This window comes from Carcharhinus amblyrhynchos, chromosome 7 (genome assembly GCF_965287045.1).
Source record: "Carcharhinus amblyrhynchos chromosome 7, sCarAmb.v2.hapA, whole genome shotgun sequence".
Taxonomy (NCBI): domain Eukaryota; kingdom Metazoa; phylum Chordata; class Chondrichthyes; order Carcharhiniformes; family Carcharhinidae; genus Carcharhinus; species Carcharhinus amblyrhynchos.
In genome coordinates this window covers 19756345-19779481 of record NC_137330.1, presented here as the reverse complement: position 1 = coordinate 19779481, position 23137 = coordinate 19756345, and the positions used below count along the sequence as shown (strand labels likewise).

The window sequence follows — 23137 nt, the reverse complement described above, 5'->3', positions numbered from 1 at the left end:
CTGGGGTATATCCTATCAGGCCCTGGGGACTTGTCTACCTTAAGTTTATATAAATTACATCCACAGCCCTTTCCTCATCAATTTATCATTGTCACATTTTCAAAAAATTCAATCAAGCTGGTGAGACCTTACCTTCTCTGAACAAAACAATGCTGTCTGTCACGAACCAGAAAAATTTTCTTCCAAATGTGCATTTCTCCTGTCCTTCAGTATCTTCTCCAAAAGCTTTCCCAGTACTGACATCAGTCACCGACCTATAATGTCTCGAAGAAGCCTCTTCAATAATTTCCCTAGCACTGATGTAATGCTCACCGACCTGTAATTACCTGGATTATTTTTGCTACCTTTCTTAAACAATGGAACAACATTGGCTATTTCTCTTAAGGCCCCAGCAATTTCCTCCCTTGCCTCTCTCAGTATTCTGGGGTATATCCCATCAAGCCCTGGGGACTTGTCTACCTTAATGTTTTTCAAGAACATAATATTTCCTCCTTTTTGACCTCAACATGACTCAAACCATCTACACATTCTTTCCCAGACTCATCATCTATCAGGTCCCTCTCTTTGGTGAATACTAACACAAAGTACTCATTTAGTACCTCGCCCATTTCCTCTGGCTCCATGCATAGATTCCCTCCCATGCCCTTGAGTGGGCCAACCCTCTCCCTGGCTATCCTCTTGCTCTTTACATATGTGTAAAAAGCCTTGGGATTTTCCTTAATCTGGCTGGCCAATGCTTTTTTGTGACCCCTATTAGCCCTCCTTACTCCTTGCTTATATTTCTTTCTACTTTCCTTGTATTCCACACTTCCTTCATGTGTTCTCGGCCTCTTAGCTTTGACAAATGCTTCCTTTTTTTCTTTGACTAGGCTCACAATATCTCTCGTTATCCAAGGTTCTCAAAACTTGCCATATTTATCCTTCATCCTTACAGGAATATGTCAGTCCTGAATCCCTATCAACTTACACATGAAAGCCTCCCACATGCCAGATGTTGATTTGCCCTCAAACATCTGCCCCCCCAATCTACATTCTTCAGTCCCTGCCTAATATTGTTGTAATTAGCCTTCCCCCAACTTAGCACCTTAACTTGAGGACTACACTTATCTTTATCCATGAGTACTTTAAAGCTTACTGAATTGTGATCACAATTGTGAAAGAGGATGTGTTGGAGCTTTTGAAAAGCATCAAGTTAGATAAGTTGCTGGGACCGGATGGAATGTACCCCAGGTTACTGTGGGAGGCAAGGGAAGAGATTGCAGAGCCCCTGGCGATGGTCTTTGCGTCATCAATGGAGATGGGAGAGGTTCCAGAGGATTGGAGGATTGCGGATGCGGTTCCTCTATTCAAGGAAGGAGTAGAGATAGCCCAGGAAATTATCGACCGGTGAGTCTAACCTCAGTGGTTGGTAAGTTGATGGAGAAGATCCTGAGAGACAGGATTTATGAACATTTGGAGAGATATAGTATGATCAAAAATAGTCAGCACGGCTTTGTCAAAGGCAGATAGTGCCTTACAAGCCTGGTTGAGTTTTTTGAAGATGTGACGAATCACATTGACGAAGGAAGAACGGTAGAGGTGGTTTATATGGACTTCAGCAAGGCATTCGATAAGGTCCCCCATGCAAGGCTTATTGAGAAAGTGAGGGGGCATGGGATCCGAGGGGACATTGCTTTATGGATCCAGAACTGGCTTGCCCACAGAAAGCAAAGAGTGGTTGTAGATGGGACTTCTTCTGCGTGGAGGTCGGTCACCACTGGATTGCCCCAGGGATCTGTTCTGGGACACTTGCTCTTTGTGGTTTCTATAAATGACTGGATGAGGATAGTTTGAGAGAGCTCTTTTCTCCTTAGAGAGATGAAGGATGAGGAAGTGGAGGGATGGGTTGGTAAGTTTGCTGATGACACAAAGGTTGGAGGTGTTGTGGATAGTTTGGAAGGATGTCAGAAGTTGCAGCGAGACATCGATAGGATGCAAGACTGGATGGAGAAGTGGCAGATGGACTTCAACCTGGATAAGTGTGTGGTGGTTCATTTTGGCAGGTCAAATGGGATGACAGAATATAATATTAAGGGTAAGACTCTTAGCAGTGTGGAAGATCAGAAGGATCTTAGGGTCCAGGTTCACAGGACACTCAAATCAGCTTCGCAGGCAGAGGACGTGGTTAAGAAGGCATATGGTGTACTGGCCTTCATCAATCGAGGAACTGAGTTTAGGAGTCGGGAGATAATGCTGCAGCTGTATAAGACCTTGGTCAGACCCAACTTGGAGTACTGTGCTCGGTTCTGGTCGCCTCATTGCAGACAGGATGTGGAAGCCATTGAAAGGGTGCAGAGGAGATTTACAAGGATGTTGCCTGGATTGGGTAGCATGCCTTATGAGGATAGTTTGAGAGAGCTCGGTGTTTTCTCCTTGGAGAGACGAAGGATGAGAGTTGACCTGATAGAGGTGTATAAGATGTTGAGAGGTATTGATCGAGTGGATTCTCAGAGGCTTTTTCTCAGGGCTGAAATAGCTGCCACAAGAGAACACAGGTTTAGCGTGCTGGGGAGTAGGTACAGAGGAGATGTCAGGGATAAGATTTTCACTCAGAGGGTGGTGGTGCATGGAATCGGCTGCCTGCGGTGGTGGAGGAGGCGGATTCGATAGGGTCTTTTAAGAGACTTTTGGATGAGTACATGGGACTTAGTAAAATAGAGGGTTATAGGTAAGCCTAGTAGATAGGGATATGTTCGGCGCAGCTTGTAGGCCAAAGGGCCTGTTTGTGCTGTAGTTTTTCTATATTCTATGTTACTGAACTAATCCCCTACTGAAACATCGACCACCTGGCTGGGCTCATTCCCCAATACCAGGTCCAGTTTGGCCCCTTCCTTAGTTGGACTATCTACATACTGTTTCAAGAAGCCCTCCTCGATGCTCCTTACAAACTCTGCCCCATCCACGGCCTAGCACTAAGTGAATCCCAGTTAATACAAGGGAATCTCCCACCACAACAACTCTGTTACTTTTATACCTGGCCAAAATCTGCCAACATATCTGTTCCTTTATCTCCCACTGGCAGTTGGGTGGCCTGTAGTAAACCCCCGACGTTGTGACTACACCTTGCCTATTCCTGAGCTCTACCCATATTGCCTCGCTGTATGAGCCCTCCGAGGTGTCCTCCCAGAGTACAGCTGTGATATTCTCCTTAACCAGTAGTGCAACTCCCCCACCCCTTTTACATTCCCCTCTATCCTGCCTGAAACATCTGTATCCTGGAACGTTAAACTGCCAATTCTGCCCTTCCCTTAACCAAGTCTCTGTAATGGCAATAACACTGTAGTTCCTGGAACTAATCCAAGCTCCAACTCCCCCACCCCTTTTACATTCCCCTCTATCCTGCCTGAAACATCTGTATCCTGGAACGTTAAACTGCCAATTCTGCCCTTCCCTTAACCAAGTCTCTGTAATGGCAATAACACTGTAGTTCCTGGGACTAATCCAAGCTCTAAGTTCATCTGCCTTACCTGTTACACTTCTCGCATTGAAACAGATGCACTTCAATCCGCCAGACCTTCTTTGATTAGCAGCTCCACCCTGCGTGCTGTTTCTCTGAGTCTTACTGGCTCTACTCTGTGGTTCCTCTTCAGCTAATTCACCTTTGCTTTGGGTCCCACCACCCTGCCAAACTAGTTTAAATCCTCCCATGTGACACGAGCAAAATTCCCTCCCAGAATATATATACCCTTCTAGTTTAGATGCAACCTGTCCTCCTTGTACAGTTTCCATCTGTCCCGGAAGAGATCCCAATGGTCCAGATATCTGGACCATTGATACATGGATGGATACATGGATTTTAGTAAGGCGTTTGATAAGGTTCCCCATGGTAGGCTCGTGAAGAAAGTAAGGAGATATGGGATGGAAGGAAATTTGGCCGATTGGATAAGTAACTGGCTGTCTCATAGAAGAGAGAGGGTGGTGGTGAAGGGAAAATTTTCAGACTGGAGGCCAGTTACCAGCGGTGTACCACAGGGATCAGTGCTGGGTCCTCTGCTATTTGTGATTTTTATCAATGACTTGGAAGAGGGGGCTGAAGGGTGGGTTAGTAAATTTGCTGATGGCACCAAAATTGGTGGCGTAGTGGATGAGGTGGAGGGCTCTTGTAGGCTGCAAAGAGACATTGATAGGATGCAGAGCTGGGCAGAAAAGTGGCAGATGGAATTTAACCCCGATGGAGAGACTCTTCCCGCTCAGAAAGGATAGTAGGACTCAGGGGCACAGCCTCAAGATAAAGGGGGGGGGCGGTTTAGAACAGAGTTGAGGAGGAACTTCTTCACTCAAAGGGTGGTGAATCTCTGGAATTCTCTGCCCATTGAAGTGGTGGAGGCTACCTCGCTAAATATTTTTAAGACGCGGGTTGATGGGTTTTTGATAAGAGAGGGGATTAAGGGTTATGGGGAAAGGGCGGAAATGTGGAACTGAGCAACGACAGATCAGCCATGATCTTATTGAATGGTGGGGCAGGCTCGAAGGGCTAGATGGCCTACTCCTGCTCCTATTTCTTATGTTCTTATAAGTGCGAGGTGATTCATTTTGGTAGGACAAACTTGAATGTGGATTACAAGGTCAACAGCAGGGTTCTGAGGAATGTGGAGGAACAGAGAGCTCTTGCGGTTCATATCCACAGGTCTCTGAAGGTTGCCACTCAAGTGAATAGAGCCATGAAGAAGGCTTATAGTGTGTTAGCGTTTATTAACAGGAGATTTGAGTTTGAGTCGTGGGGTTATGCCGCAACTATACAGGACCTTGGTGAGATCACATTTGGAATATTGTGTGCAGTTCTGGTCACCTCACTATAAAAAGGATGTGGAAGCATTGGAGAGAGTGCAGAGGAGATTTAACAGGATGCTACCTGGTTTGGAGGGTGGGTCTTATGAGGAAAGATTGAGGGAGGTGGGGCTTTTCTCTTTAGAGTGGAGGAGGATGAGAGGCGACTTAATAGGGGTTTATAAGATGATGAGAGGGATAGATAGAGTGGACATGCAGAGACTATTTCCTCGGGTGAATGTAGCTGTTACTAGGGGGCGTAACTATAAGGTTCATGGTGGGAGATATAGGAGGGATGTCCGAGGTAGATTCTTTACTCAGAGAGTGGTTGGGGTGTGGAATGCACTGCCTGCTGTGATAGTGGAGTCAGACACTTTAGGAACTTTCAAGCAGTTATTGGATAGGCACATGGAACGCACCAGAATGACAGGGAGTGGGATAGCTTGATCTTGGGTTCAGATATAGCTCGGCACAACATCGAGGGCTGAAGGACCTGTTCTGTGCTGTACTGTTCTATGTTCTGTGTTCTATATCTGAAACCCTCCCTCCTATACCACTTCTAGGGATCCCTCTGTGTGTTAATATTCCCAAGGGTTCTGACATTTACAGTATAATTCGCACCTAAATTTGATCCTTGCCTTTGTCCAGATTAAATTCCATTTGCTATTTCTGTCCTCACATTTCCAATCTGTCTGTGTCCTTCAACAATCCCGGGCATTACCAACAACTCCACCGATCTTTGTCTCATCCACAAACTTCCTAATCAGACACCCACGTTTTCCTCCAGATCATATATATATATTATACAAACAACAGAGGTCCAAACTGATCCCTGCGGAATGCCATTCGCTACAGATCTCCATTCTGAAAAACACCCTTCCACCACTACTCTCTGTCTTGTATAAGCAAGCCAGTTCTGTACCATCTCGCCAACCCACCCCGAATCCCATGTGATTTTAGTTTTTGAGCTGCACTTCCTATTCCTAGCCTCACTAGCACATGGCACAGGGAGTATTCCTGGAATTACCACCCTAGAGGTCCTGCTTTTTTACTTTCTACCTAACTCCCTAAACTGCTGCTGCAGGACTTCATCACTCTTCCCAAATATGTTGTTAGTACAATATGTACCACGATCTCTGGCTGTTCACCCTCTCCCTTCAGAATGCTTTCTGTCGGTTCACAGACATCCTGGACCCTGGTACCAGGGAGGCAACATACCATTCTGCCTCTTTCATGTCCACAGAAATGCCTATCTGTACCCCTAACTGTAGAGTCCCCTACAACTATTGTTCTCATCCTCTTTGTCCCTCTCAGCTTAACAACAAAGCCAGCCATGATACAAAAACCAAAATCACATGGGATTCGGGATGGGCTGGCACGATGATACAGAACTTGGCTTGCTTATAGAAGATAGAGAGTAGTGGTGGAAGGGTGTTTTTCATAGAACATAGAACATTACAGCGCAGTACAGGCCCTTTGGCCCTCGATGTTGCGCTGACCAGTGGAACCAATCTAATGACCCTCTAACCTAAACTATTCCAATGTTATCCATATGCCTATCCACTGACCATTTGAACGCCCTTAAAGTTGGCGAGTCCACAACTGCTGCAGGCAGGGCATTCCACGACCTTACTACCCTCTGAGTGAAGAACCTACCTCTGACATCCGTCCTATAATTACCACCCCTTAATTTAAAGCTACGTCCCCTTGTGTTAGCCATCACCATCCGAGGTAAAAGGCTCTCTCTGTCCACCCTATCCAATCCTTTGATCATCTTGTATGCCTCAATCAGGTCACCTCATAACCTTCTTCTCTCCAATGAAAATAACCTCAAGTCCCTTAGCCTTTCCTCATAACACTTTCCCACCATACCAGGCAACATCCTGGTAAACCTCCTCTGCACCCTTTCCAATGCCTCCACATCTTTCTTACAATGCGGCGACCAGAACTGTACACAATACTTCAAGTGCGGCCGCACCAGAGTTTTGTACAGTTGTAACATGACCTCGCAGCTCCGAAATTCAATCCCTCTACCAATAAAAGCTAACACACCGTACGCCTTCTTAACAACCTTATCAACCTGGGTGCCAACTTCCAGGGAGCTATGCACGTGTACCCCGAGATCTCTCTGCTCGTCAACACTACTAAGAGTCCTTCCATTAGCCCTATATTCTGTACTCCTGTTATTCTTAGCAAAGTGAATCACCTCATACTTTTCCATATTAAACTCCATCTGCCACCTCTTGGCCCAGCTCTGCAGCTTATCTATGTCCCTCTGCAATGCTTGGAGAATGGAGATCTGTAGCTAATGGCATTCCCCAGGGATCAGTGTTGAGACCTCTGTTGTTTGTATAATATATATATGATCTGGAGGAAAATGTGGGTGGTCTGATTAGGAAGTTTGGGGATGAGACAAAGATTGGTGGAGTTGTTGATAATGCCCAGGATTGTTGAAGGATGCGAAATGTGAGGTCAGGAATAGTAAATGGAGTTTATTCTGGACAAACGCAAGGATCAAATTTAGGTGCGAGTTATATTGTAAATGTCAGAACCCTTAGGGACATTAGCACACAGAGGGATCCCTAAAAGTGGCAACACAGGTGCCAAGGTGATTAAGAAAATATATGGTATGCTTGCCTTCATCAGCAGTGAGTACAAGAGTTGGGAAATCATGTTGCAGCTACATAAAACCTTGGTTAGGCTGCATTTTGAGTAATGCATGCAGTTCCAGTCACCACACTACCAAAAGGATGTAGAAGCTTTGGAGAGAGTGCAAAGGTTTGCCTGGTCTCGGGGGCTGTTGACTATGAGGGGACTTTGCATAAACTAGGATTGCTTTCACTGGAAAGACGGAGGCTGAGGGGAGACCTGATAGAGGTCTACAAAATTATGAGAGGCATACACAGGGTGGTCAGAGGTTTTTTTTCCAAGGATGGAAGTGTCAATTACAAGAGAACACAGGTTCAAGGTAAGAGGGGGAAGTTTAGAACATAGAGCATAGAACATTACAGCGCAGTACAGGCCCGTCGGCCCTTGATGTTGCACTGACCTGTGAAACCAATCTAAAGTCCAGCTAACCTACACTATTCCAATATCATCCATATGTTTATCCAATGACCATTTAAATGCCCTTAATGTTGGCGAGTCCACTACCATTGCAGCAGGGCATTCCACACTCTTACTACTCTGAGTAAAGAGCCTACCTCTGACATCTGTCCTATGTCTATCTAAGGGTGAAGTTTTTCCAGCAGACAGTAGTGGGTGCCTGGGAGTGAAAAAAACCTTTTTGCCCTCACTTGGTCTGTATCCCTCAGTTCTCTCCCTATTCATGTACCCCATCCAGATGTCGCTTATGTGCACTGCCAGAGGAGATGATGGTTGGAGCATGCACATAAGAGACATCTGGATGGGTACGTGAATAGGGAGGGAATAGCGAGATACAGACCAAGTAAGGGCAGAAAGTTTTTTTTAGTTTAGTTAGAGCATCATGATTGGCACAGGCTTGGTGGGGGTCAAAGAGCTTATTGCAGTGCTGTATTTTTCTTTGTTCTTTGTTCTAAACCCTTTAATTTTAAGCAGAGACCCTTAGTTCGCATCCACCCTGTCAAGACCCCTGAAGATCATTTTTCCACCTTTTTATTTTCTGCCTTTTTCATATTCTTGCATTGTATGTTCCTCTGTGTCCTCTCTCAAATTTCACCCAATCTGATTCCATACCTTTCATTCTCTCAGATTCTGTGTGCGCGCTACTCTATCCTGTTCTCTTTTTTTGTTTAAGAGCAAAAAAAAAGAAAATTACAGCACAGGAACAGGCCCTTTGCCCTCCAAACGTGCAGCAACCATGCTGCCCAACTGAACTAAAACCTTCTACTCTTCCAGGGACCGTATCCCTCTGTTGCCATCCTATTCATGTATTTGTCCAGATGCCCCTTAAAAGCCGTGTCGCATCCACTTCCATTACCTCCCCTGGTAGCTCCCCTACCATACGCTATGTAAAAAATCTTGCCTCGGACATCTCCTTTAAACCTTGCCCCTCGCACCTTAAACTATGCCCCCCAGTAATTGACTCCTCCATCCTGGAAGAAAGCTTCTGACTATCCACTCTGTCATGCCCCTCATAATCTTGTAGAATTTTATCAGGTTGCCGCTCAGCCTCTGTCGTTTCAGTGAGAACAAACCAAGTTTCTCCAAACTCTCCTCACAGCTAATGTCCTCCATACCTGGCAACATCCTGGTAAATCTTTTCTATAAAGCCTCCACATTCTTTTGGTAGTGTAGCGACCAGAATTGAAAACTATATTCCAAGTGTGACCTAACTGAGTTTCCATAAATCTTGAACATGACTTGCCAATTTTTAAAGTCAGTGCCCTGGCTGATGGAGGCAAGCATGCCATATGCTGGGTGGCATGGTGGCACAGTTGTTAGCTACCCGGTTTCAATTCCAGCTTTAGGTCACTGTCTGTGCGGAGACTTTCGTGCATGTTCTCCCCGTTTCTGTGTGGGTTCCCTCCAGGTGCTTCAGTTTCCTCCCATTGTCCAAAGATGTGCGGTTTAGGTGGATTGGTCATTCTAAATTGTCCCTTAGTGTCAGGGGGACTAGCTGGGGAAATGCGTGGAGCTATGGGGATGTGACCTGGGTGGGATTGTGGTCGGTGTAGACTCGATGAGCTGAATGGTGTCTTTCTGCACTGTAGGATTCTATGATTTTATGCCTTCTTGACTACCTTCTTCACCTGCATTGCCAGTTTCAGTGACCTGTGTACATGTATACTCAGATTCCGCTGCCTATCAATACTCTTAAGGGTTCTGCCATTTACTGTATATTTCCCATCTGTATTACACCTTCCGAAGTGCATTACCTCATATTTGCCCGGATTAAACGCCATCTACCATCTCTCTGCCCAAGTACCCACCCAATCTACATCCTGCTGTATCCTCCGAAGTTCCTCATCGCTATCCACAGTTCTACCCAAGCTTTGTATCGTCCGCAAACTTACTAATCAAACCAGTTACATTTTCTTCCAAATTATTCTTTACCTTAAAAACAGCAAAGGTCCCAGCACTGATTCCTGCCCATTGTCACAGCCTCCATTCAGAAACACACCCTCCATTGCTACCCTCTGTCTTTTATGATCAAGTAAGACGTCTGACAACACCAGGTTTAAGTCCAAACGATTTATTTGATAGTACACTCACAAGCTTTCGAGATTCCCCTCTTCGTCAGGTGAATGAAGAGTTCTCGCCTCAGTCAGAGCATATAAAGCACAGACAGTTTACAGATTACTGATTAGAATGCGAATCTTTACACCTAATCTGTTGTTCAAGTCTTAAAGTGGCCGACAATGTGAGTGGAAGGAGCACTGATCACAGGTTAAAGAGATGTGTATTGTCTCCAGACAGTACAGTAAGTGAGGTTTTACAAACCCAGGCAAGTCATGGGGATTACAGATAGTGCGACATGCACTAACGCCCATAGTCTGAGGCCAGAACTCTTCATTCACCTGATGAAGAGGGGAACCTCGAAAGCTTGTGAGTTTACTATCAAATAAATCGGTTGGACTTAAACCTGGTGTTGTCAGACTTCTTACTGTGTTTACCCCAGTCCAACGCCGGCACATCCACATCATGACTTTTATGACCGAGCCAGTTTTGTATCCACCTTGCCAGCTCACCTCTGATCCCCTGCAACTTCATCTTCTGTACCAGTCTGCCATAAGGGACCTTGTCAAAGGCTTTACTGAAGTTATAGAGTCATAGAGGTTTACTGCATGGAAACAGGCCCTTCGACCCAACTTGTTTATGTCGCCCTTTTTTTCGGAAACCCCTAAGCTAATTCAATTGCCCGCATTTGACCCATATCCCTCTATACCCATCGTACCCATGTAACTGTCTAAATGCTTTTTAAAAGATAAGTCCTTCCCTTGTCCTGTAGACAACATCCACTGCCCTACCCTCATCAATCATCTTCATCACTTCCTCGAAAAACTCAATCAAGTTTATGAGACACGACTTCCCCTTTACAAAACCATATTGTCTCTTGCTAAAATGTCCACTTATTTCCAAATCAGAATAAATTCTTTCTTGAAGAATCCTTTCCAATAATTTCCCTACCATTGATGTAAGGCTCACTGGCCTGTAATTACCTGGATTATCCTTGATACCCTTCTTAAATAAAGGTCCGTTTGTCCATTTTGGTTTACTCCCTTTTTCACTCCCTTGCAGTTTGTCTCTCTCTACACCATCTCTTGTCTTTGTGCTTGGGTCTTTATTTCATCCATGTGCCCTCTTTTCCCTTGACACTTTCCTGCCCACCCTGTAACATTCCCTCCTTTGTCTTTTTCAATTGCCTTCTATTTTCCTTTGCTCATGTTATCTCTATTTTGCTGTTTGATATGTGTGTTCTCTATCTCTCTCTTCCTCTCCAGTGCAATACTGCAGGACTGCCCTGTTGGAAGTGCCTCCTTCCAAATGAGACATTAAACCAAAGTCCGTCTGTCCTCTGAGGTGAACATTAAAAATCCCAAGGGGTGGTTTGGAAGAAGAGAAGGGAGATTTTCCTTCATGTCCTGGCCAATGTTTAGCCCTTAATCAACTTCAAGAGAAAGGTTGTCTGGCCATTATTACATTGCTGTTGAGGGGATCTTTCTATGTGCAAATTGGCTGATGTGGTTCCTACATTTCGCAGCTGACCACACTTCAGAAGCTTTTCATTGGCTGTAAAGTGGTTTTAGGTACCGTGAGATTGAGAAGTGCACTGAAGAAAAATAGAACCTCATCTTTCTTTCCCTTGTGCTCTCAAAGAGATTTTGAGGAGAAAGCCAGGGACTTTTTCCAGAATTTTGGGTTCAGGCAGCTGAAGGCCTGACTGTCAACCATGATCCAAAGGAAATGGGAGCTGCAGGAGAAACTGAAGGAAGGAAGACATGGTTCTCAGCAAGCTCCTTAAAATTACGTAGAAAATGTAGTAGAGAAATAGGCCGTTTGGCCCATCAGCCTGTGCCAGTATTTGTTTTTTGACACGAGCCTGTTCCCATTCCATTTACCTCATCTCAGCCTCTCATGAAATTTTTAATTTCCTTCCCCTCATACACTCATCTGGTTTCCTTTTGGAAACGTTAAATGACTTCTTATATTCATGAATTCCACATTCGAACCTCCCAGTGAGTAAAGAAATTTCTCTTGATTCCCTATGGAATTTATTAGTTACAATCTTGTAATTTTCACCCATGGTTTTGGATTCTCCAGATGGAAACGTTCTCCCACATCCACACTGTACAACCCATTCCTAATCCAAAAGACATCTACCAGGTCTGCACTAAAGGGAAATAAACAATCTGTTCAATCTTTCGAGATATCTGTAATCAGTTAATTTTGACATTATCCCTGGACATGTGTTTTGCATTTGCACCAGTTCTTCAATGCCTTATTTACAGGATGAAGACCAGAGCTATGCGCTGTACTCTTTATGTGAAATCTGAGCAGGGTCCTGTACAGTTGAATATAATGTCACTTCCAACATATCCAATAACCCTAGAAATAGATCTGTATACATTTTGCATCCTCAGCAGATCCTCATGTTTCACAGTTTATGAAATATTGTTGAAGTGTAGTTACTGTTGTATTGAAATGAATTATAATTTACTTAACTCGAGGGAAATATTCCCCAACACAAGGTCTTGACACATGCTTTTTTCACCAGGGCAGTAATCACTGGCACTTAAATTGGTTTCAGATTATTCACCTTAGACTAAACTCTAATATGATCAGTAAAACATGGAAAGCTGACTCCAATCTCTCCCCAGTCTCCAGCACTATTATTTATATAAAGTACTCAACAACGTTAGCTATAGTAGTTGTCAGCCTCAGAAATTGTTCAAGATGATGATTTTCGCTTCCGAAGAGCTAATGCAGCCTCTTGGTGCTGATGTTCTTGGGTGGCAAGTTATATTTTAGGAATAAACTCTACCTGTTCCAGGATTCAGACGCGGTGGGCTTGAGGAAGAGTTCTTGGAATGCTGTCGGGATAGTTTCCTTGAACAGCATGCGACGGAACCTACAAGGGAGAGAGCTATCTTAGAGCTGGTGTTGTGTAACGAGGCAGGGAATTAGGGATCTCCTTGTGAGGGATCCTCTTGGGACGAGTGATCATTGTATGGTTGAATGTTTGGTGCAGATGGAGGATGAGAAAGTAGGGTCCCGAACCTGTGTCCTCTGTTTGAACAGAGGGGAGTATGATAGGATGAGAGCGGAATTGGCGAATGTAGATTGGGGGTGCAGATTGGTTGGTAGGACGGCTGAGGAACAGTGGAGGATTTTTAAGGAGATCTTTTTCGGTACTCAGCAGAAATATATTCCAATGGTAAAGAAGGACTGTAGGAGAAGGGATGACCAGCCGTGGTTACCTAAGGAAATAAAGGAGAGTATTAAATTGAAAGCTGATGAGTTCAGAGTGGCTAAAAGTAATGGGCGATTAGAAGATTGGGAAAAATTTAAAAATCAACAAAGAATGACTAAGAAGGTAATAAAGAAAGGAAAGATAGACTATGAAGTTAAACTAGCACCAAATATAAAAAAGGACAGTAGAAGTTTTTACAGATATATAAAGAAGAGAAGCCTGGCTAGAGTGACCTTTGGAGGATAAGAGGGGGGATTTAGCGGTGGGAGATGAGGAAATGGCTGAGGCTTTAAATAAGTTTTTTGCCTCGGTCTTCACAGAGGAGGACGCAAATAGTTTGCCGGATCTTAAAGATAGGAGTTGAGGGCCTGAATGCGATTACTGTCACTAGAGAGGTAGTGCTTGATAGACTAATGGGACTGAAGGTGGACAAGTCCCCAGGACCGGATGAAATGCATCCCAGGGTTCTGAAAGAAGTGGCAGAGGTGATAGTGGATGCCTTAGTAATTATTTATCAAAATTCGCTGGATTCCGGGGAAGTGCCAGAAGATTGGAATGTTACGCCGCTGTTTAAAAAAGGTAGCAGACAAAAGGCAGGGAATTATAGGCCGGTTAGCTTAACGTCTGTAGTTGGAAAAATGCTAGAACTTGTCATCAAAGAAGAAATAGTGAGGCACCTAGGAAAGAATGGTTTGATCGAGCAGACGCAGCACGGATTCGTTAAGGGGAAGTTGTGTTTGACGAATTTATTGGATTTCTATGAGGATGTGACTAGTGGGGTAGACAGGGGAACCGGCAGATGTGTTTTCAGATTCCCAAAAGGCGTTTGATAAGGTGTCTCATAAAAGATTGGTACAGAAGGTTAGGGTGCATGGATGTTGGGGGTAAGGTGTTAGCGTAGTTAGAGGATTGGCTGTCTAATAGGAAGCAGAGAGTTGGTATCAATGGGTGCCATTCTGGTTGGCGGTTGGTGACTAGTGGAGTGCCGCAGGGATCGGTGCTGGGGCCTCAACTATTTACCGTTTATATAGATGATCTGGAGGAGGGGGCTGAGTGTAGGGTGACGAAATTTGCTGATGACACGAAGATGAGTGGAAAAGCAAATTGCTTGGAGGGTGTGGAAAGTCTGCAGAGAGATCTGGATAGGCTGAGTGAGTGGGCGAGGACCTGACAGATGGAGTATAATGTTAGCAAGTGTGAGGTTATCCACTTTGGCAGAAATAATAGTAGGAGGGATTATTATTTAAAAGGCGAGAAGCTGCAGCATGCTACGGTGCAGAGGGACCTGGGAGTCCTTGTGCACGAGTCGCAAAAACCCAGTCTGCAGGTGCAGCAGGTGATCAAGAAGGCGAATGGAATGCTGGCCTTTATAGCGAGGGGGATAGAATATAAAAGTAGGGAGGTCTTGCTGCAACTGTAAAGGGTACTGGTGAGGCCGCAGCTGGAGTATTGTGTGCAGTTTTGGTCGCCGCACTTGTGCAAGGATATATTGGCCATGGAGGGAGTGCAGAGAAGGTTCACTAGGCTGATACCAGAGATGATATGGTCGGCGCAACATCGTGGGCCGAAGGGCCTGTTCTGCGCTGTAATGTTCTACGTCTATGTTCTATGAGGGGGTTGGACTATGAAGAGGGACTAAATGGACTAGGTCTGTACTCGTTGGAGTTTTGAAGGATGAGGGGGGATCTTATAGAGACGTATAAGATAATGAAGGGGATGGATAGCGTAGAGGTAGAGAGATTCTTCCCACTTAGAAAGGATAGCAGGACTAGAGGGCACAGCCTGAAGATAAGAGGCAGGGGGGCAGTTTAGATCAGAGTTGAGGAGGAACTTCTTCACTCAAAGGGTGGTGAATCTCTGGAATTCTCTGCCCGTTGAAGTGGTGGAGGCCACCTCGCTAAATATATTTAAGTCATGGGTCGATAGATTTTTTATAGGCAAGGGAATTAAGGGTTATGGGGAGAAAGCGGGAAAGTAGAACTGATCCACTTCAGATCAGCCATCATCTTATTGAATGGCGGGGCAGGCTCGAAGGGCTAGATGGCCTACTCCTGCTCCTATTTCTTATGTTCTTATTAGTGGAGCAAGCTTTGTTGGATTAGCTATGTTTCTGACAGCAGCACATACTCATACATCAAGGCTTTTTCTCTAAGTGTGGAATGTCCCTTCCGAAAACACCATTTATAAACTCTATAATCTTTCATACAGTTTATCAAGGCATTCAAACTCCTACTTTAATCCCATGTTTATGCTGAAAGTTTTTATTTCTGTAAAATGATTCTGAAGTGATTTATAGTCACTTCTGGGGTTGCTGTCTTTGAAAACTGGTTAATCAGCTAATCAAGTCAGTATCTTGACTGTTGCCAGACACCAGGTGGTGCCAGATTCAAAATCACATCAGATTAAATTTATAGCCAGTTTCAGGGACAGATTTTGTCAAGGTTAGCGGCAAACACCATCCTTCCTTACCATCCATAACATCTGGACCAATATTTTACCAAGTAACATGAGAATAAAGGGACAGCTGCTTGGTGGGCTCGAGTTTCTCACTGCCGTGGCTTGGGTTCGATTCCTGGTCAGGGAACAATGATTTGACCAATCTGAGTCGAAATACACAACAGGCCTGCCTGCATCATTTGGAGTGAGATTTGATTTTGGGATAGCATAGTGGTTAGCACTGCTGCCTCACAGCGCCAAGGACCCAGGTTCGATTCCCAGCTTGAGTCACTGTCTGCATGGAGTTTGCACATTCCCCCCATGTCAACTTGGGTTTTCTCTGGGTGCTCCAGTTTCCTCCCACAGTCCAAAGGTGTGCGGATTAGATCGATTGGCATGCTAAATTGACCCTAGTTTTGCTGGAATTAGCAGGGTAAATATGTCGGATTACGCAGGAGGGATGGGATCATTGTTGCCGCAGGCACAATGGGCCAAATGCAGCCTCTTGTACTGTAGGGATTCTATGAAAATCAAAAATATTGACTTAACTTGGCTTTACTCAATGCAATATGTTCATAAAAGAAAAATGTGAATTTTTATTTTGCCTAAATAAGTAAAATAGAAAATCATTTTCCAGAATATTAGAACATAGAACATAGAACATTACAGCGCAGAACAGGCCCTTCGGCCCACGATGTTGCGCCGACCAGTTACAAAAACAATGACCCACTAGCCTATACCAATCCCTTTTCGTCCATAAACCTATCCAGAGATCTCTTAAACGCCCCCAAACTAGACGCATCTACAACTGCAGCAGGCAGGGCATTCCAATCCCTCACCACCCGCTGGGTAAAGAACCTACCCCTGACATCCGTCCTGTAGCTACCCCCCCTTAATTTAAAGTCATGCCCCCTCGTGCTAGCTTTCTCCATCCGAGGAAAAAGGCTATCACTATCCACCCTATCTAAACCTCTAATCATCTTATATGTTTCAATAAGATCCCCTCTTAGCCGCCTTCTTCCCAACGAAAACAACCCTAGATCCCTCAGTCTCTCCTCATAGGACCTCCCCACCATACCAGGCAACATCCTAGTAAACCTCCTCTGCACCCTCTCCAACGCCTCCACATCCTTCTTGTAATGCGGGGACCAGAACTGCACACAGTACTCCAAGTGCGGCCGCACTAGAGTAGTGTACAGTTGCAACATTACACTGCGACTCCTAAATTCAATCCCCCTACCAATAAACGCCAAGACACCGTACGCCTTCTTGACAACCTTATCTACTTGATTCCCAACTTTCAGGGATCTATGTACACACACACCTAGATCCCTCTGTTCATCCACACTATTCAAAGTCCTCCCGTTAGCCCTATACTCGACACATCTGTTGCTCCTACCAAAGTGAATTACCTCACACTTCTCCGCATTAAATTCCATCCGCCACCTCTCGGCCCAGCTCTGCAACCTATCTAAGTCTCCCTGCAGACTATGACACCCTTCCTCACAATCTACCACACCTCCAACTTTGGTGTCATCAGCAAATTTACTAATCCACCCAACTATACCCTCATCCAGATCATTAATAAAAATTACAAACAACAGTGGCCCCAAAACAGATCCCTGAGGCACACCACTCGTAACTGCACTCCATGATGAATATTTACCATCCACCACCACCCTCTGTCTCCTATCTGATAGCCAATTCCTGATCCAACTTCCTAGATTACCCACAATCCCATACATCTGCATTTTCTGCAGAAGCCTACCATGGTGAACCTTATCGAACGCCTTACTAAAATCCATGTATACCACGTCAACTGCCTTACCCCCATCCACCTCTTTGGTCACCTTCTCAAAAAACTCAATAAGGTTAGTAAGGCACGACCTACCCGCTACAAAACCATGCTGACTATTTCTAATCAATTCATTACACTCCAAATAACTATAAATCCTATCCCTAATAATTTTTTCTAAAACCTTGCCCACAACAGAAGTAAGACTCACCGGTCTATAATTCCCGGCAAAGTCTCTGTTCCCCTTCTTAAACAATGGGACAACATTCGCTATCCTCCAATCCTCCGGGACTACACCAGAGACCAATGACGACCTGAAGATCTGAGCCAGAGGCTCTGCAATCACCTCTCTAGCCTCCCAGAGAATCCTAGGGTAGATCCCATCCGGACCAGGGGACTTATCTATTTTCAGCCCCTCAAGAATTTCCAGCACATCCTCTTTATCAACCGTAATACTGTCTATTTTACACCCCTGCAACCCAATGTCCTCCTCAGCTATATTCATGTCCCCCTGCGTGAACACCGAAGAGAAATATTGGTTCAATACTTCTCCAATCTCCTCCGGTTCCACACACAACTTCCCCCTGCTGTCTGTAACTGGCCCTAATCTTGCCCTGACCAACCTTCTGTTCTTGACATACTTATAGAACGCCTTAGGATTCTCCTTAATCCTATCAGCCAAAGTCTTCTCATGTCCTCTTTTAGCCCTTCTCAACTCACTCTTCAACTCCCTCCTAGCCAATCTAAAGCTTTCTAGTGCACTATCTGAGCCCTCCAATCTCATCCGAACATAAGCCTCCTTTTTCTTTTTAACCATCGACTCAACTCTTTTAGTGCACCACGGTTCCCTAGATCTACCAAATCCACCATGCCTGACAGGGACATACCTATCAAGGACTCGCAGTAGCTGCTCCTTGAAAAAATTCCACATTTCAGACGTTCCCAGTCCCTGTAATCCCCTAATCCAATCCATGCTTCCTAATTCACTCCTGATAGCCTCATAATCGCCCTTACCCCAGCTAAAATTGCTGACCCGAGGTTCACGCCTATCTCTTCCCATCACTAAGGTGAACGTAACCGAATTGTGGTCACTATCACCAAAATGCACACCAACTTCCAAGTCTAGCACCTGGTCTGGCTCATTTCCCAGCACCAAATCCAATATAGCCTCACCTCTAGTTGGCCTGTCTACATACTGAGACAAAAAACCTTCCTGCACGCTTTGTACAAACACTGACCCCTCTAGCGAGCTAGAACTATAGCAACTCCAATCAATATTCGTAAAGTTAAAGTCCCAATATTGCAAAGGAACAAAATATATAAAAGCAAAGGAGGGTGAACATTTTCTGGGCAGCAAGAGCCAGATGTGCTAATGATAAATATTTAATCTAGAAGGGAAAATGAACAGTAAAACAGGGAAATAAGAATACTGGTCTAAACTGGTTTTATTCAATGAAATTTGCTCATTGGCTCCTTGGATGTGAAAATGTGCAATTCATTTTTGTCCCAAGTGGGAAAAGTCTGGTGTAGACATTCAGGGACACTGAATGTCTCCTTAAAGGACAATGTAATATATACCTGTGAAGTTTGGTTCTTTGCTTGCGCTGAAGTAAAATGAGGGTAATATGTCCTCTGGTTCAAAGTAATGTTTGGCGATAAAGCTAGTATTAATAGAGCTTTTTGTCTTTTGTGACAGTAAATGTCTGAAAATCTAAATCATCATTCTTTTCACTCCTCACTAGAAATTGAAATTTTTTATTAAAATAGATCAACCTCCACAGTGATCATTGCAGATGCTAAGTTACACCTTTTCACAATTGACTTAAATTACAAATTTTGAAGATTTATGTTTCTGTTTCTATTCAAGTGATAGAGACACCGCTAACTACATACTTACAGATTGAAAAGCTCTGGAAACCCTTAATATTTCCAGATGATCTTTATCTTCATAGCTGAATATAAAGCAAATGGGAGCAAAGAACAGCACAGGAACGGGCTTATCTAGAATAACTGCTTGTATCCCTCTATTCCTTGTCTGTTTGTGTGTCTATCCAGATAAGTCTTAAATGTCGTTTATGTGTCTGCCTTAACCACTTCACTTGGCAATGTGTTCCAGGCCACGACCACCCTTTGTGTAGAAAAACTTCCCTTGCACATCTCCAGTGAACGTCTGCCTCCTTACCTTAAACTTGTGCCGTCTTGTAATTGTCATTTCTGCCCTGGGAAAAAGCTTCCAATTGTTCACCCTATCTATACCCCTCATAATTTTAGAAACTTCTAATCAGGTCACCCTTCAGCCTCCGTCTTCCCAGGGAGAACAACCCCAGTTTATTTAACCTCTCCTCAGAGCTGATAGCCTCCATATCACGCAATGTCCTGATAAACCCTTTCTGACTCTCTCCAAAGCCTTGTGATAGTGTGGTGACCAGAATTGGACACAGTATTCCAAATGTGACCTAACAAGCATTTTATATCGCTGTCACATAATTTGTCAACTTTTATACCGATGCCTCATCCGATGAAGGCAAGCACACCATATGCTTTTTTTTAAACCACCTTTTCCACCTCTGCTATCACTTTTAAGGATCTATGGACCTGTACTCCCAGATCTCTGTGTCTATGCTCCTGATGGTTCTGCCATTTATTTTAAAGCTCCCACCTGAATTGGATCTACCAAAATGCATCTCCTCACATTTGTCTGGATTAAATTCCATGTGCCATTTCCCCATCCAACTTTCCAGACTGGAAAATCGAGTGGAGAAATGGCAGATGGAATGCTCTGGCAATCTTCATCACTATCCGCAACTCCAGCAAACTTAATATCATCCGCAAACTTGCTAATCAGACCAGTTACGTTTTCTTCCAAGTCAGTTATATATATTATAAACAGTAGAAGTCCCAACACTGATCCCTGGGGAACAGCACTAATTGCAGACCTCCATTTAGAAACACATCCTTCCATTGATACCCTCTGTTTTTGATAGTCAAGCCAATTCTGAACCTCATCCAATGAGAGACAAAGGCTGCAAATATGTAGCAAAACATTAGGAACATTTACAAGTTTTTTTTTACAAAGAGGTGGTCCTCGGTAAATATTTCACACAATTATTGGGTGATATTTCTGTTGATATTCAGCACGAGATTGTCCTCTTGGGAAAAGGCAGGCAATATGCCCAGAACACTTTCTTGTTGGGATTTAGTGAGTTAAGCGTATGGCTCTCTTACAAGCATGGGACTGATATCAAAGGGTTGATTATGTTTTCCTCAACTTTCCCACAGGCGTTTACACCAACAATTTGAGAGCTACAAGGAACAGATACGAAAAATAGGTGGCGAAGCACGTCGTTATCAAGGGGAGCACAAGGATGATGCTCCAACCTGTGGAATCTGCCTCAAAACCAAGTTTGCTGATGGCTGTGGCCATATCTGCTCTTACTGCCAGACCAAATTCTGTGCCCGTTGTGGGGGTCGGGTTATTCTTCGCTCAAATAACGTGAGTACACTCAGCAATGTGCAATTGAGGGTCTGATCACTTTTCCTTGCTTGGTTGACTGTATTACCATTGCTTCATTATTTTGGATAAGTCCTTTGTTAGTTAGCAAGATAAAGACCTATTTCTTCAATCGAACATAGTCTAACTTAATGGAGTATATTTTTCTCCAATTGTTATGCAAGCAAATATGTTTGTTTCCTTGTCCTATGCTCCCACCTAATATTTTCTAATGTTAGCAAGTCTAGGAAATAATACCCATACTATGTTCATAAATGTATTGTTTGGTGCCCTCCATACATCAGTGAATAAATTTTATCAGGACTGTATTGTTGTGTTTTGTTGCAATAATTTCAGTAACTGCCAAAAACTGTTAGCGGCAACCACATTATTGTAACACGTTTACAGTAATAGAGCACTCCCTTACACTGAGTTTCCATCCAGCTAGACTCCCTCAGTTCACATGAGTATATGTAATTTCCTTCTATGACAGCACAGACTATAATAGTTAATCATTGTGGGATGTAGAATCAAAGAATCCCTACAGTACAGAAGAAGGCCATTTGGCCTACCAAGTCTGTACCAACCCCAATCCCACCAAGGCCCTATTCTCATAACCTCATAACCTATTCTCATTTACCTGCTAATCCTCCTGACACTAGGGTCAACTTAACATGGTCAATCAATCTACCCCGCACACCTTTGGACTTTGGGAGGAAACCCACGCGGACATGGGGAGAAATTGTGAACTCAGCACAGACAGTGACCCAAGGCTGGAATTGAACCCTGGGCCCTGGCACTGTGAGGCAACAGTGCTAGCCACTGTGACGCCATGCCATCTAGTCTATACTCTAACATACTCCATTACACTGCCATTTCTCCAAGTCTCTGATTAAACATTAATGTTTTCAGATATAAGCAAAGAAAATTACAGCACATGAACTGGTCCTTTGGCCCTCCAAGTCTGCACCGACCATGCTGCCCGGCTGAACTAAAACCCTCTACCCTTATGGGGACCATATCCCTCTATTCCTATCCTATTCATGTATTTGTCAAGATGCTCCTTAAGAGTCACTATCATATCTGCTTCCACTACCTCCCCTGGCAATGAGGTCCAGAGGCCTACCACTCTCTGTGTAAAAAAAAAACTTGCCTTGTACATCTCCTTTAAACCTTGCTCCTTGCACCTTAAACCTATGCCCCCTAGTAATTATTCTACCCTGGGAAAAAGCTTTTGACTATCCACTCTGTCCATGCCCCTCATAATCTTGTAGATTTCGATCAGATCGCCCCTCAACCTCCGTCGTTCCAGTGAGAACAAACCAAGTTTCTCCAACCTCTCCTCACAGCTAATGCCTTCCATGCCAGGCAACATCCTGGTAAATCTTTTCTGTACCCTCTCCAAAACCTCCACATCCGTCTGATAATGTGGTAACCAGAATTGAACACTATATTCCAAATGCAGCCTAGCTATCGTTCTATAAAGCTGCAACACGACTTGCCAATTTTTAAACTCAATACCCTGGCCGATGAAGGCAAGCATGCTGTATGCTGTCTTGACTACCATCTCCAGCTGCGTTGCCACTTCCAGTGACCTGTGTACCTGTACACCCAGATCCCTCTGCCTATCAATACGCTTATGGGTATTTCCAATCTGTATTAGACCTTCCAAAATGCATTACCTCACATTTGTCCGGATTAACATAGGAGCATAAGAACTAGGAGCAGGAGTAGGCCATCTGGCCCCTCAAGCCTGCTCCGCTGTTCAGTAAGACCATGGCTTATCTTTTCGTGGACTCAGCTCCACTTACCCGCCCACTCACCATAACTCTTAATTCCTTTACTGTTCAAAAATTTATCTATCTTTGCCTAAAAACATTCAATGAGATAGCCTCAGCTGCTTCACTGGGCAGGGAATTCCACAGATTCACAATCCTTTCTGTGAAGAAGTTCCTCCTCAACTTGGTCCTAAATCTGAGGTTATGCCCCCTAATTCTAGTTTCACCCGCCAGTGGAAACAACTCCCCTGCTTCTGTCTTATGTATTCCCTTCATAATTTTATGTTTCTATAAGATCTCCCCTCATTCTTCTGAATTCCAATGAGTATAGCCCCAGTCTACTCAGTCTGTTATAAGCCAATCCTCTGAACTCTGGAATCAACCTAGTGAATCTCTTCTGCACCCTCTCCAGTGCCAGTATAATGTTTCTCAAGTAA

General features: G+C 44.2%; 1 protein-coding gene across 22 annotated transcripts in view; it reads left to right on the top strand.

Moving 5' to 3' along the window:
- Positions 1 to 23137, top strand: part of LOC145344815 (regulating synaptic membrane exocytosis protein 1-like) — a 743305-nt gene that overhangs the window by 274817 nt on the left and 445351 nt on the right. For all 22 annotated transcript variants that reach the window (XM_080191997.1, XM_080192005.1, XM_080191995.1 and 19 more), the window contains one exon: positions 20712 to 20925. In XM_080191997.1, the coding sequence (XP_080048123.1) occupies positions 20712 to 20925 (214 nt within the window). The remainder of the gene's footprint in view (positions 1 to 20711; positions 20926 to 23137) is intronic.